The sequence below is a fragment of the Podarcis tiliguerta genome (genome assembly GCF_965153285.1).
Source record: "Podarcis tiliguerta genome assembly, chromosome: 13".
Lineage (NCBI taxonomy): Eukaryota > Metazoa > Chordata > Lepidosauria > Squamata > Lacertidae > Podarcis > Podarcis tiliguerta.
Window position 1 is genome coordinate 24,247,816 of NC_139546.1, and position 13,801 is coordinate 24,261,616.

Below are 13,801 nucleotides of genomic sequence, written 5' to 3' on the forward strand. Positions count from 1 at the left end.
CCCTCTTCTCATCTCATATATAGAGGGGTACCTAGACTCCCCAGCATCCTTGTCAAGGAGATGTAACAGTGCCCCCCCTCAAGAAAATACCAGTGGTATTTGACTCCTACTAAGCTGGCAAAAATGTATAGCACAAGTACAAATGTCTGTTGGAAATGTAAAGAAAAAGAAGGTACTTTTTATCTTATGTGGTGGACTTGTAAGTTGGTAAAAGCTTTTTGGGAAACGATATACAATGAAATGGTGGAAAAAAGTCTAAGATAACCTTTGTTAAAAAACCCCAGAAGCTTTCTTATTAGGAATTACAGTGGTACCTCGCAAGACGAATGCCTCACAAGACGAAAGAGTTTTTTGTTTTTTGAGTTGCTTCGCAAGACAAATTTCCCTATGGGCTTGCTTCACAAGATGAAAACGTCTTGCGCCTTTTTCTTAAAACTGTCAATGCATTCCTATGGGAAACCGTCAATGCATTTCCTATGGGAAACCGTGCTTCGCAAGACGAAAAATTCACAAGACGAAAAAACTTGCAGAACAAATTAATTTCGTCTTGCTAGGCACCACTGTACAGGTACCGATATCCCAAAGGACCAGAAAAATACTTTTTATGTATGGAACAACAGCTGTTCGGATGCTACTAGCCCAGGGATGGAAAGAAGACAAGGTCCCTACCAGAGAAGAATGGCAAACCAAGCTGATGGACTATGCCGAGATGGCAAAGCTGACTAGAAAACTCAGGAATCAAGAGGATAAAAACTTTACAAAAGAATGGGGGAAATGTATAAGCTATTTAAAAGACCACTGTAAGCAGATGGAAACATTTTGATTTCACTTGTAGTGTATCAATTACCATGGAAAATATAGATTGATATAATACAGTTTGGAAGAAGATGCAGTTTTAAAGGATTAAAACGGGACTCCAGGGGGGGGGGGAGTCCTGAGATTTGGAGGAATCTCTATATACCGTTATATTTTTGAATTTTTTTATAATTTTGTGTTGTAAAATCAAATAAAAATGATTTCAAAAAAGAAAAGGACAAAGTTCAGTAACCACCAATGACTCTTAAACTGGGCGTTTAACAGCACCATCCTAAAATTGTCTAGTCTAGCCCTCTAGGACTCCCAACTGGGACATTACCAATTTGCTCCGCTGGTTCCGCCCTCTTCCCCAGTTTGCGGAATCACGAGCCGCTCAGGCAGAGATAGCAGTGGCACAGCTTTATTGGCACAGACACGCAAGAGGAATGGGTCTGGACATTTACAAAACGCTCAAAACCTATTTAGAATCTGCATCGCTGCCTCTTCCTTCCCCGCCTCGATTGGCCTGGAAAACGGGTCACTTAGGCCTCTCCTTCCAAGTCCTCAGAGCTTCGCCGTCCAAAGTCCATCCAGCTGGGGTAATGAGCCTCTGGGTCCTGCACTCTGCCAGCAAATTCTGCAGTTGGGGACGAGACACGGTGCGATTAACTTGAAGGCAGGTGGTGGATTGGCAAAACCTGCCCTCAATCTCAGTCCTACCAGCCCACTCTCTGCAGATCATCAAGAGCTGATGGGGTCTACTGGAGTTTTCCTCCTAGGATTAATAGCAGCTTCAGGGCAAGGGATTTACGGTACTTCAAGACCCTAGCAGGGGGGAGATGGCTGGGGGGGGGGGACCCCTCCCTGTCTCTGCCTCCAGTATCCCCAGTTCTGACTGCCCACCCTCTGCTGCCATTTAAAAACAAAGCAAGTTAGTCACATTCAGTCCATTAATATAATGTACCGTTTTCTCTCTCGCAATTTGGAGGTTATTCCTCTACCAATGGAGACCACAAAATACTTCTTTGGCATCCCGAGTTTCCAAAAGTTAGAGGTTTTAAATTGTGCTCTCAGAGCAGTATGGAAACACTTGGAAACCACCCAGACAGTTTAAAGATTGAAGCCAGGGAGTGGTTTGCCTGTGACTCTCCAGATCTTTTTGGGAGTATGGTTCCCATCGTCTCCCCATGTTGACTGAGGCTGATGGGAGTCCAAACAGCAGAGGACCACAGGTCTGTCACTCCTGGTCCAATCAATAAGGAGGCAGGTTTACATTCTGATTGGAGTGTCCCCACTTGGCTCACTTCAAATCTGCCTTCCCTGTCCAGGGTTGAGGACTGGGGGGGAAATGGCAGTGCAAATTTGAAGCAGAAGCTCGCTGCTGATTGCACAGTACTGATTGGCAGCACCCTCTAAACCGAGAAACCTCTTCCTTCATCCTGTAGCGGGTTTTGCATTTAAGCCCCCCCCCCCCTTAAAACTAATGCTGGGTGAGTGAATGCATGAATATTCATAACATACTTGCAATTATTAAATACCATGCATGTGGGGAGGAGCAAGACGGAAGGCTGAGCAAATATTTTATTTAATGCTTCGCCTGTCGTTTCATTTGCACGGCCAGCTTGGCGGAGGGAGATGCACACCTGTTAGTTATCTTCACACTTTGGGAGTGCCTCTCTGGCTCTGAAGGAGCCCAGCCTTCCACTAAGAACATCTAGAAAGGTCTTACTGAGAATGCAAGAAGCATGTGTGTGTAGTTTCTCCTACCTGTACGGAGGTAAGGCAGGAACTGGGCGACCAAATCCTTCTGGTCCTCAGACAGATGTCCTGGCCACTCCCTGCGGATGGGACCGCCACTGCTGCTCCTCTGCATCTTCTCCTGTTGTGGTCCAGCCTTGGCTTGCCTGCTGAGCCTGCCACCCCCCTGATAGGATGTGGACACAGATCTTAAGAGGCTTGTGGCTATGAAGGTGGTCAGCAGCAGGCTGGTAAGTACCTTGGTGTGCATGCCTGGAACTTGGAAGATAGTAAGAGGAGGACTTTAGGGGGGGCGTTGCCCAGCATCAAATAAATGATGGAGCTGATTAAGTTCTATTGCATAGCCTGGATTGCTGTTTACCTACCTTTCGTTAACCTAATGTACACATCATGCATTTGCTAGTCTTTAAAGTCTAAACTAGTGGTTCCCAATTGGTGGTCTGAGGACCCACCAGTTGTAGCGCCGGCCAACCAGATGCCTGCAAGCAATTCAGGAGTGCAGCAGCGCTCTCTCCACTAGGCAGCCCCAGGAACTGGTGTTAAGAGGCACTGCCTTCAATACCGGAGACAGCACACCTCTGCCATGATTCTAGTAGCCATTAGAATCATAGAATTGTTGGAAGGGACCCCAAGAGTTATTTAGTCCAAGCCCCTGCAATGAAGGAATCTCAACTAAAGCATCCATGGCAGATGGCCATCCAACCTCTGCTTAAACACCTCCAAGGAAGGAGAGTCCACAACCTTCTGATGGAGATGGTTCCATCGTCAGCTCTTATTTGCCTTATTTCCATGTAGTTTCTCCAACCCCTTTTTAAAGCCACGTTGATGTCCATCAGAACAGATCTCCCAGTTTCAGTCTGCATGCCCTTTTGCCTGTCCTGAATCTTTTAGATCTAGCATCTAAAAAACCCTATCTACTCACAAGTAGCCTTCCCCAACTGGATGTCCTCCAGATGTCTTAGACTACAACTCCCATCAATCTCAGTGGATAGGTGTTATAGTCCCAAACACCTGGATGGCATCTGGTTGGGGAAGGCATGACTCAAGGATTCCTTCTCCTTACCTGTCAGGAGTCCTCGGTCAGTGCTCTGCTTCTGTCTCAAGAGGATTCTCTCTTCTTCTCCAAAGCAGCGAGGTGCCCTCTTAAAGGCTTGTTGGCTTGCTCCGCCCCCTGATTGAGAGAGCTCCTCCTACTCTCTTTTACATCAGCGGTACAGGATCAATTCCTGTGAGGGGGGGGGGGAATATCTTTCCGCCCATTCCTTCCCTATCTTTTATTGGTCACCAGTGAAAGCTGCTTTCCTGCAGCCGCTTAAAACTCAGATAAGCTGTTTCAATAAAAGCCCAGCATTGAGGACTGTTCAGCCTCCCCCAACCCAGTGATCTCCATATGTTGTTGGACTCCAGCTCCCATCATCCCTTGCTGGCACTGCCAATGGTCAGGGATGATGGGAGTTGTATTCCAAACCATCTGGAGAGCACTGGGTGGGGAAGGCTGGTGTAAGGCAACTTGACAGGAGCTAGATTTATTGGGGGTCTGTTTTAAGGGGACAGTGGGAGGTGGTAGCATAGGTCAAGCCCCTGTCTATCTTCTTAGAGTGATCATCCCCCAAGCCTCCTCAAATCTCTGTTTTTTTCCTTGGGTAGCTTTAAAAGAGGATATGCCTTTGAATACCAGTTGCTGTGAATCACAGGTCAGCACACACCACAATTGCCTCATTACGTAAATCATGTTCAGAATACCACAACACAATACATTAAAACAGTGAATCAAACAATCCAGAATAAAACAAATTCAAGCTTCAAGGATAATATTTCAAACCCCCCAGCTTGCAGAATTTCCACAGGTAAAAAGGTAAAGGACCCTTGGATGGTTAAGTCCAGTCAAAGGCAACTATGGAGTTGCAGTGCTCATCTTGTTTTCAGGTCGAGGAAGCTGGAATTTGTCCAGACAGCTTTCCGGATCATGTGGCCAGCATGACTAAATCGCTTCTGGCACAACAGAACATGGTGATGGAAACTGAGTGCACAAAAATGCTGTTTACCTTCCTGTCACAGTGGTACCTATTAATCTACTTGCACTGGCATGCTTTCGAACTGCTAGGTTGGCAGGAGCTGGGACAGATCAACAGGAGCTCACCCTGTCACAGGGATTTGAACTGGGGATTGATCGGCAAGCCCAAGAGGGTCAGTGGTTTAGACCACAGCACCACCTGCATCCCGTTTCCACAGACACCTGGCTGGCCACTTTGAGAACAGGATGCTGGACTAGATGGGCCACTGACCCGATCCAGCCGTCTCATGTTATGTCCTTATGTGGAAAAAGTCCTGCAGCTGCAGTAATGAGCACATACAGATACATATGAACCAGTTTTGACAGAGAGGTAAACCTGACCTAGCAACTGTCTGAACATCACAACGAAGTCTTGGTGTTTGAGGAGGGAGGGGGACAGAATTTAAATGGAAACCAGGGGTACTTGACAACAAAACACGCATTAAAATAGTTTATTTTATAAATAGAGCACATCAGCCATTACAATGCCACCGGAGGAGGTGGAGAACAATCTAACAGCGACGGAAAAGAAACCACACTCCACTAAAAGCATCTTTGAAGTCTTAAGTGGCAAGGAAGGACCTCAGCTGCAAATGCTCTCTGTGTAAAGATGAAGTTTGTTTTTCAGATGCAATCCTTTGATCATCCTCTTGCTGTTTCCTCCCATCTTCTTTGTGGAGCAAAAATACTTTGATGATGCATAGATAGATCATCTTAAAAAGTGTCAACTTCCTACCATAAGAGCTGTTAAGAAAGTGGGACTGTAAACATAGCCTCATAACATCTATCATGTAAGGCAATAAATTTGTATTTTGTTACCTTCTCCCCGCTACCCGCTGCCTGCCATTCTGGTTTCCTGAAATAGCATGTTGAGCTAAAGCTCCCCAGATTGCTGCCATCCCCAAACTCTCATCTTTCAATGCCAGAAAAGAAAAAAAGGGGGAAAAGGAAGCTTTAGGCCTACATAAATGCATGGAATTCCTACCATAAGACACCAGCCTCATACAAACCAAAGCTGTTTGGAAGATCTAGGAGGCTGCCAGTCCAATAAGAAATAACTTCGGGTACGTTGATCAAAATAACACAACACAAAGCCATTTTCAAACACGGCAAAAGACTGATGGGATGTACAACTGACTTGTGGTTCCTTAGCTTGCACTTCTTCATCTTTTCCCAAAACCATGGGAATTGGAAAGAAAAATATACAAAACACAAGAAAATAGCTCCCTCTCTGGTCTTTGTTTACTGCCCTGCATCCAGAACAGGTAAGAAAACTGATCAAACTAGGATATCCATTCAGCTGAAACAGTATAGTTTGCATGTAAGGATGTTGTATTATAAATAAGAATTGCCAACGCTTAAAAAAACCCAAACAGAATTTACCCACAGAACAAACAGGGCCTGGCATCATCTTGGAGTGAAAATGGCAGGCATCGGGGCAGGGGCAGTGTCATTGGCTGAGAATGCTAAGGGCTCCAGCCTGGCTGAATTAGAGAGATGCCCAGGTGGGGTTCATCTTAGCTATGAGAAAGTCATGTCTCAGGTTTGCAGAATCTCTAGGCCAGGGGAAGCTAACACAGTGCCCCCCCCAAGATGCAGACTACATTTCCCATAATCCCTCACCATTGGCTACATCGGCTGGGTCCGATGGGAGTTGTAGGACTACCTGGAGAACACTATTTTGGCTATTCCTGCTCTTGGTCCACACAGTTAGTAGCCTGCCAGTGTGGAGAGAGGATGCCATGCCTCTTTACCCACTCCTCAAAATAGACCACGTGGGCACCGGAGTAACTTTAGAAGAGAAAGGTTTGGTCTTGCGTTACCAAGCCCTGTGCTGCAGTCATCACAAAGTTGCATAGTGATTCACTGGTGATTTTCATCTCCTCCCGTCTCCTCTGACATCTCTCCTTCCTGTAGCATCTTGCGTAAGATGGATGCATCAGCCCATGAGGCTGTTGTTTAAACAAACCCTTCTTGGGAATAATAGCAAGGGGAAAGGGCAATTAGATGGGAAAGTAACCGATTCAACACTCCCTTCGGAGAGGAACACAAACAATTTATTCTACCATTACTGGAAGATTAGGAAGACGTGCTTTCCTGCTAAGACCATGCTACCTATTTGCGCTTGATTTATGACTTTCCAATTGGACATCCTGTCTAGTTTAAACAGTGTCAGATGTGGAGGTAGGGCTGCTACTGCTTTCCCTCCCCAGCCGCTCCACTTCTCTGGACAGAGGCTCTAAAGGGGCAGAATAACAGCAATTCTAGTAGTGAAGCTTTGCATCAGTGTATTCTACAACGACTGGATTTTTTGCAGAATAAAATGTGGTCAACTATCAATTTGCACGTGCCACAGTTGGGGAGAAAGCAGCCCCGATAGAATTTCTGCGTGCTATGCTGCTAAAGTTGGCATCTCACAGAAAAACTATGTGGATCTATGGAACACGTTTCATTAGAACTCAAGATTTAAAAACGAAACAGGAAGGTCAGTGCTCTATGCACTTGAAGATCCACAGCAGCTTACAAAATACATGGAAATATTTCAAGCCAGTATGAACCATTTCAAACTTTATAGGCAAGAGGTTCCTGAATTTTATTGCCCCCCCAAGGATCACAATTAGAGTTTGATTGCTCTATATGGCCTATATTGCTGGTGTGTGTATGTGTATGTATATACAGTGGTACCTCGGGTTACATACGTTTCAGGTTAGACTCTGCTAACCCAGAAATCGTGCTTCAGGTTAAGAACTTTGCTTCAGGATGAGAACAGAAATCGTGCTCCAGCGGCGCGGCAGCAGCGGGAGGCCCCATTAGCTAAAGTGGTGCTTCAGGTTAAGAACAGACCTCCGGAACGAATTAAGTACTTAACCGGAGGTACCACTGTGTGCGTGTGTGTGTATATATATATATGGCCTTCATGTGGAGAGGGTGCTCAAAACATTCCTTATTTTCCTATGATCCAAGTCTTCCCAACTGCCTTTATTAATTTCCCTTGTTGTTTGAAGTTTTTGTTGCCCTGCTCAGGGCAACTTGCCACTCAGTGAAGTCTCAAAATAGCAGTTTCTACTGCTCACCTTTTTCTTACATTATTTTCAGTATGGTCTTTGGGATCACAAGGGAATACTGGTGGTCCCCAGAAAGCAGTCCAAGAAACTTTGCCATAGTTGAATTCCCTGCAACAGCTAGGAGAATTCAGTGTGATTCAAGCAGTAAGCAAGGAGGTCCCTCTTGTGTTTGACCACTGGCACTGCAATTATTTCATGCGCACATCCACATTGTCTTTCCAAAGTGTGCACTGAAAATTGCAAGGCGGCCAAGATTGAACAAACTTCTACACTTCTGAACAAACTTACTAAGCGGGTGTTAGGAAGTCCACTTCACTAAATAAGATCATTCTATTTTCTTTTATCTGGAAGTAAAGTACTTATGCTGTACATTTTACCTTCCTTGTTCTGTTGTAAGATGGCTAGAATGTAGACATGCCATTGTATATAAAACTATCAAAATAAACTGTGGGCACACAGTAGCTGCCTGTCGTCACGTTACTTGACTATTTCTCTCTTGAAAGAGTACAATTTTTCAAGTTGATAAATGGGCATGGAAATCCACTCCATCAACCAGTCAAGTTCAAACTCAATAGCCAGGAGCTTATTTGCCACTAATGTATCAGAACCAAATTGGCTCTCTTAACACTCACATAAAAAAGGAAAGACTAATCGACTCTTGACTTTTAATAGATGAGAAAAGGATTGATAGGAAAGTATTAACAAGGAGTCACTCAGTGGAAAGTCACATCCACAGGATAAAGTGTTGACAAGCCAAGTGTGTGAGACCTAATAAATATTGTGGAATGGAGACAGCCCATTTTAAAAAATCAATTCAATCGCTACACATTATACAGTGCCAACTGTTCCAGATTGCATACTGGCTAAGTATTTGAGGAACCCAAGGAAAACTTGCATCTTTTTAACATTCATGAGACTTGTGTATGCATGCTTAGTATTTTTGTACATAACCACCACCTGAATACGCACAAGTTATTAGTGTTACTGATGTATGTTCTAGTACAGGGGTCTGCAACCTTTAAGACAAAAAGAGCCACTTGGACCCGTTTCCGAAGAAAAAACTTTTTATTATTTCTTTGTTTGACCCCTCAGAATTACTCCTCCTCATAGAAATAAACATTAAATTAACAAGTTACCTTTTTGTGTGTGTGTGTTCTTCACTCCCCTTCAAAACAGTGACCAGCGTACATGCCCCCTTTCAATGCAGTGACCAGCGTACATGCCCCTTACAATGTAGCGGGCGGGCGGGCAGGTGACGTCGGGACGGTGCGTGACTAATGCACGCACCACCCCCATGCGATGTCACAGCCAGTACAGCGCCCACCACAGTGGGGAGTGTCGGGGCGCACAATGCGCCTCCTCCCCTCGCTAGTATCCGCCCCGGAGCCGTAGCAAAGGTTTAAGAGAGCCACATGCGGCTCCGGAGCCGCGGGTTGCAGACCCCTGTTCTAGTAGATTGGCTTTGCCCATCAGCCTGCAAGATGCGTTCGTTCACACACTAGATTTTAGCTCCTGCTACGTACACACACAATATATGCCCCATACCAGCTACTAAGTTTTTGACCTGTGCTTAGATTTTAAATACTCCCAGCTCTATCTTCCCTGCAAATACAGTGACTAGGCTAGAAAACTGGAGCACTTCCTGCAAGTGTCAGTTACATAATTGTTTACTTCAGCCATTTCCCTATTTGGAATTAGCACCATAAATGCAACCTTTGGGCACTAAATGAAACATTTGGCACCAATAAATGATTTAGAACCACCACTTATACAGTGGGATAGGCCCCTTTGTTATAAGGACTTTGTCACACCCTGAAAAGAAAAATTCCAAGCTCAAAATGCCTAAACTTGAAAGAATTTAAGTGTTTGTGTGGAAACTGACCCCTTAGTGGAATCTACAAGCTCTACCCTGGGCCAGATCTCTTTAGTCTTTAGTGTATCAGGGCTGGTCAACATCAGGCCACCTCTAGCTATCCTTGTTATTACTATTGCAGGAATGCACCCATGAGCATCTTCACCCTATCTTTTACCAATGGCACAAGCAGAACTTCCTATCTGTAAAGCCCAACTGAAGCACTTTACATATTAAGCTCACTAAACTTTGGTACTCATTTAAAGTAACTCTCAGCCCTCAGTCTCTTTAGGCTGCATTAACACAAACATTCCCAAGTACACTGCTACACAAAAGGTCTAACCAATATAATGATGCAGTATATTACAGAGATCCCTTAGCATTGTGATGCAACTCCAAGGTCAGCAGGCCAATTATGTTGGGGATACCAGGGCATGGTGTTGCTTTGTACTTTTCCTGCCCCTTCCACCTAAACTCAGAATTTATCTCCTGAAACTCTACTTTGGGCAGTGCTTAAAAGTCTGTTTATAGTCAGAACATCTTCTTCCTCTGGAGATGCCTACAACTTTAGGCCAGAGAGGCACAGATGAAATGTAGTTTGTGAACTGCTACTTCAGCTGATAAAAAAACCTATAGGTGTATCCTTTAGCAGGGTATTGAAATGACAAGGAAACAGTTTCTGAAAATCATTTTTATTTAAATAAGTGTTTAAATACATTTCACAGAACATCAGGACTTGAACCAAGAAAGCTGTAGCTTCACAGGGTCATTAGTTGTTAAAAGCAGCACTCCACAATGACAAACCTATTTTAAAACTGCTCCCTTAACTTTAAGCCACAGATTGAGTCTGCTATTGATCGGTCTGGGAACGGGGACTTTGGTTTCCACATCCCCCAATACCTTTGAAGGAAGATTCCTTCAGATGTACAAAGGCAATTCAGACCCCAGCTCTGCACTCTGCCACTTAGTGTCACAGTTCGTTCCAGACAAGCACCTCTAGTTATTAGCCTCAATTTCTATGACATGGTGGCCTGAAAGTTTTTTAGAAAGTCCCCAACACAGCCAAAACATTCATGGCCTCTTATCAGAAGTGTCTTGTGTAGAATAAGCTTCTGGCTTTACACCATAACTGGGCCTGGTTTAAATGAGGAACAGCAAGACGACACAACGTGGGCTCTCGTCAGTTTATTACATTGCTGAGTTACACTAGTCCAGACTAAGGGGAACCTGATGCGATTACATTATGCAAGCTGGCTTGTTTTTAAACTAGTGATGCGGGGCACAAGGAATTTCTCATCTCAGGGAAGTCTGCCCCCTTGAGACTTTGGCGAGCCACAGGCACTTAAAACCCATGGACTTTCAGCTGGTCGTCTTTAGCCAGTCCAATCTGCAGAAGGAAAAAGAGAAGTGATTGTGGCTTCAAACACCAACTCATGAATGCAGTCTGTACAATAGAGTGTCTTTTAAAACTCACCAGCTCGATAGCCACCACACACACAAAAACAAGCTAAAACCAGTTACTTTACAGGCTGTGCGATTGTTTTAATTCAGTTGCTGTGATCCATCATGAACCTATTCAACCCTATGCCAATCTTAAAATGCAAGAACAGAAGCAATAAGCCAAACAGAAGCTTTAAGGACTCCCTTGAAATGCTCACCTCAACAAGGAACTGGCATATGTTCTTCCGCTGGTCCCCTTGAAGCTGAATCACCTCTCCATACTCTGGGTGCTCAATCACAGTACCATTGCAGGCAAATTTCTACAGACATAAAAATCACGTATTAAATATAACTCTCAGAGCATTTTATTGGGGGGGGGGGAAGGAGGAGCTTTGCCACAATATACACCGAGATGTCCAAGAAACAGATCGCCTTCTATCAACCAAAGCACAAGCCTCTTTTGCCACACCTCCAAGTTCTCTCTGGGAAAGATTGAAGCTTCTCCTACTCACCTTCTTGAAGGCCTTCACCAGTTTCTTTTTATCATAATCATCGGCGATGCCCTGGACTGTGGTGAGGGTTTTTCTGCCGTTTCTCTGCTGGATCCTTATATGGATGTAGTCCTCAGTCCCAGCAGGAAGTAAGTCATCACCCTTACTTGCATCAGCAAAGGGGTCTGGAAAGAGAAAGAAAGTGTTAAAAGCTACACACCCTTGCTAAAAACGTAAAGATGCTTATTTTTGTTGCTGGGTAAGCTTAAAATGCCTCCTTCTCAACACCATCTACAACACTTCATATTCTTGTTCGAAAGCCCAAGAGCTATGAACTATGCACCAAACAAAGCGCCATCGATGAACTGCTCAGCCACAAGGAAACGAGTTGGCATGAGAGCCAGTGTTCCTCCATCACTGATGCGGGCCTCTTCCTTGACACCCGGTTACACAGTACTTTGCTCTCTTCCTGTTGCAGGCCCTGAAAACAGGCCCTTTCCTCTCGGGCCACGTGACACCCGTCGAGCCGCCTCTCCCTGTCCCGAAGCCCCTCCCTCGTCTCCGGCTGACGCAACCGCCAAGAATTAGCAACTGCGTCAGTAAAGGGGGGGGGGAGTAAGAGAGAGAGAGGGAGAGAAGAAAAGGGAAGATGGCAGAGGCTGCTCAGCAAACGCCACATCCCGGGGCCTCACCGAGACGCCCAGAAAGAAACAAGCATCCTGATTCCCGCCCCCCCCCGAATCTGCCTTTGCCGCAGCCCCCGTGGCCGATCAATCCTCTTAACAGAAAAACACCCCTCCCCACTAGTAAAAAACCCATTACTTGCGCTAAGCCCCCCCCCCCAATTCCTACCAAACGCACTTCCCTCCCCCCCATCGCCTCCAATACCCCAAAAGGCCCCGTAACTCAGGCTAAGGATATGCGACCCCCGCCCCGCTTTCCACCCTATCGAAAAGTATTTCGCTCCCCCCCCCCGACATTATTCTGGCTTCATGCCAACCTCGATCTAAGTTCTTTAACCTCCATTACGCATCTCTCCGCCCCACAAAAAAACCCCCCAACAACACCACGGTCAAGCGGCTCCTCCCCATTTACCCCCCTCTCCCCCATTGTCCCCCCCCACGCGGAAACAGGCTCCGCCCCCTCTACCGCAGCCATGGCTCCGCCCCAGACTCTTCGCCCCCCTCGTCCCTTTTCGAAAAATGCCCCCCCTCCCTCACCCGCAGTTTCCAGTCAGCCTCTTCTCTCTCGCCCTAGTTCCGGCCCCGCTCGGGCCTCGCCCTTTGTCCCGACATTAGAGGCCTGTTCGCCTCCTCTGAGGCCTTCCCTCGCTTAAGGACCAACCGACGACACCCACCCCCAACGGTTTCCCCTCAGGCTCGTTTTTGACCCCCCCCTTCTGCCCGCCCCACAGAAACCTGAGGCTTCCTGCCTATTTGCCCCCCCCCCTCCGGCCGGTGTCCTCACCGAAGGAGTGGAGGTTCTGGATAGCGGACATACGACGCGCTTCGCTTCGCTTTTTCCCGGGTCGGAGGCAACTGCAGCGACGGCGAAAGGCGGACGCGACGAAGTAAACGGCTCTTCAACCTCTGCGAGGGGGCACCAAAAAAAGGAAAAGGCAGTAGGAAGGGCGGGGCCACACGGCCGGCCGTTTATATAGTGGGTAGGCTTTTGTGACGTCAGCGCGCACCGGGAGGCGAGGGAAGGGATTGGCTAGAAAGGGGAACGGGGTGTGTTGTGAGAAGCGGGCGGGGGACTAACGCGCACAACCCCGCTGGAGGGGGATGGGAGGAATCAAGGCTGCGGCTGTGCAGCCGTCACGCTCAGGCCCTTTCCTCCTTCTCCACCCCTGCCCCGCCCGTAGCCGCGTATTTGTGCAGCCCCAGCACGCTTGCGCAGTGGAGCGAGGGAGGCGACGGGAAACTGGATACGACTGGATTTCCCCCCTTGTGACGTCGTCGCGCGCTAGGGCTTGAGGGGGATTGGACGACAAAGAACGTAGCGCGGGGAGGGGGCGCTGCGCACTTTCTAAGGGGAGGGGGGAAAGGCAGGCGGGAAGGGAAAAAGTTGTGGAGGCGGAGAGAAACGAATGTTTGGCGCATGCGCGTTGTTGCGTGAGGCATTTTTTCCCCCCAGGGTGTGAGTTTGTGTGTGCTTTGTTTGCTTGTTATTTGCGTTTGGTAGTCACGATCATCTCCAGTGTCATCATTTTTTTAAAGAAAAAAAATAAAGAGCATTTTAGGGTCCTGAAATGTGAAGTCTCTGAGGGAAGCCTATTCCTTGGTAGTAGGAAGTGCACTCTGTACATGCCCAGAGGCGCCCCCTTTTTCATTGAAAAGATCACGTT

The 13,801-nt window shown here is 46.6% G+C and overlaps 2 protein-coding genes across 3 annotated transcripts; both read right to left on the bottom strand.

Moving 5' to 3' along the window:
- Positions 1 to 1,200: 1,200 nt before the first annotated feature.
- LOC310663635 (uncharacterized protein) lies at positions 1,201 to 4,992 on the bottom strand. 2 transcript variants are annotated; one of them, XM_083411703.1, is made up of 4 exons: positions 4,839 to 4,992; positions 3,617 to 3,779; positions 2,563 to 2,811; positions 1,201 to 1,432 (listed from the first exon to the last, which is right to left on the bottom strand). In XM_083411703.1, the coding sequence occupies exons 3-4, from the start codon at positions 2,801 to 2,803 to the stop codon at positions 1,338 to 1,340; spliced, it is 336 nt and encodes a 111-aa protein (XP_083267829.1). In that variant the 5' UTR covers positions 2,804 to 2,811; positions 3,617 to 3,779; positions 4,839 to 4,992; the 3' UTR covers positions 1,201 to 1,337. The 2 variants fall into 2 exon arrangements, with proteins under 2 accessions (XP_083267829.1, XP_083267828.1); XM_083411702.1 differs by lacking the exon at positions 3,617 to 3,779.
- A 5,207-nt stretch (positions 4,993 to 10,199) lies between these two features.
- Positions 10,200 to 13,437, bottom strand: EIF1 (eukaryotic translation initiation factor 1). Its single transcript, XM_083408820.1, has 4 exons — positions 12,922 to 13,437; positions 11,476 to 11,639; positions 11,182 to 11,283; positions 10,200 to 10,910 (listed from the first exon to the last, which is right to left on the bottom strand). Exons 1-4 carry the CDS (start codon positions 12,950 to 12,952, stop codon positions 10,866 to 10,868), a joined length of 342 nt encoding a protein of 113 aa, XP_083264946.1. The 5' UTR covers positions 12,953 to 13,437; the 3' UTR covers positions 10,200 to 10,865.
- Positions 13,438 to 13,801: the final 364 nt, after the last annotated feature.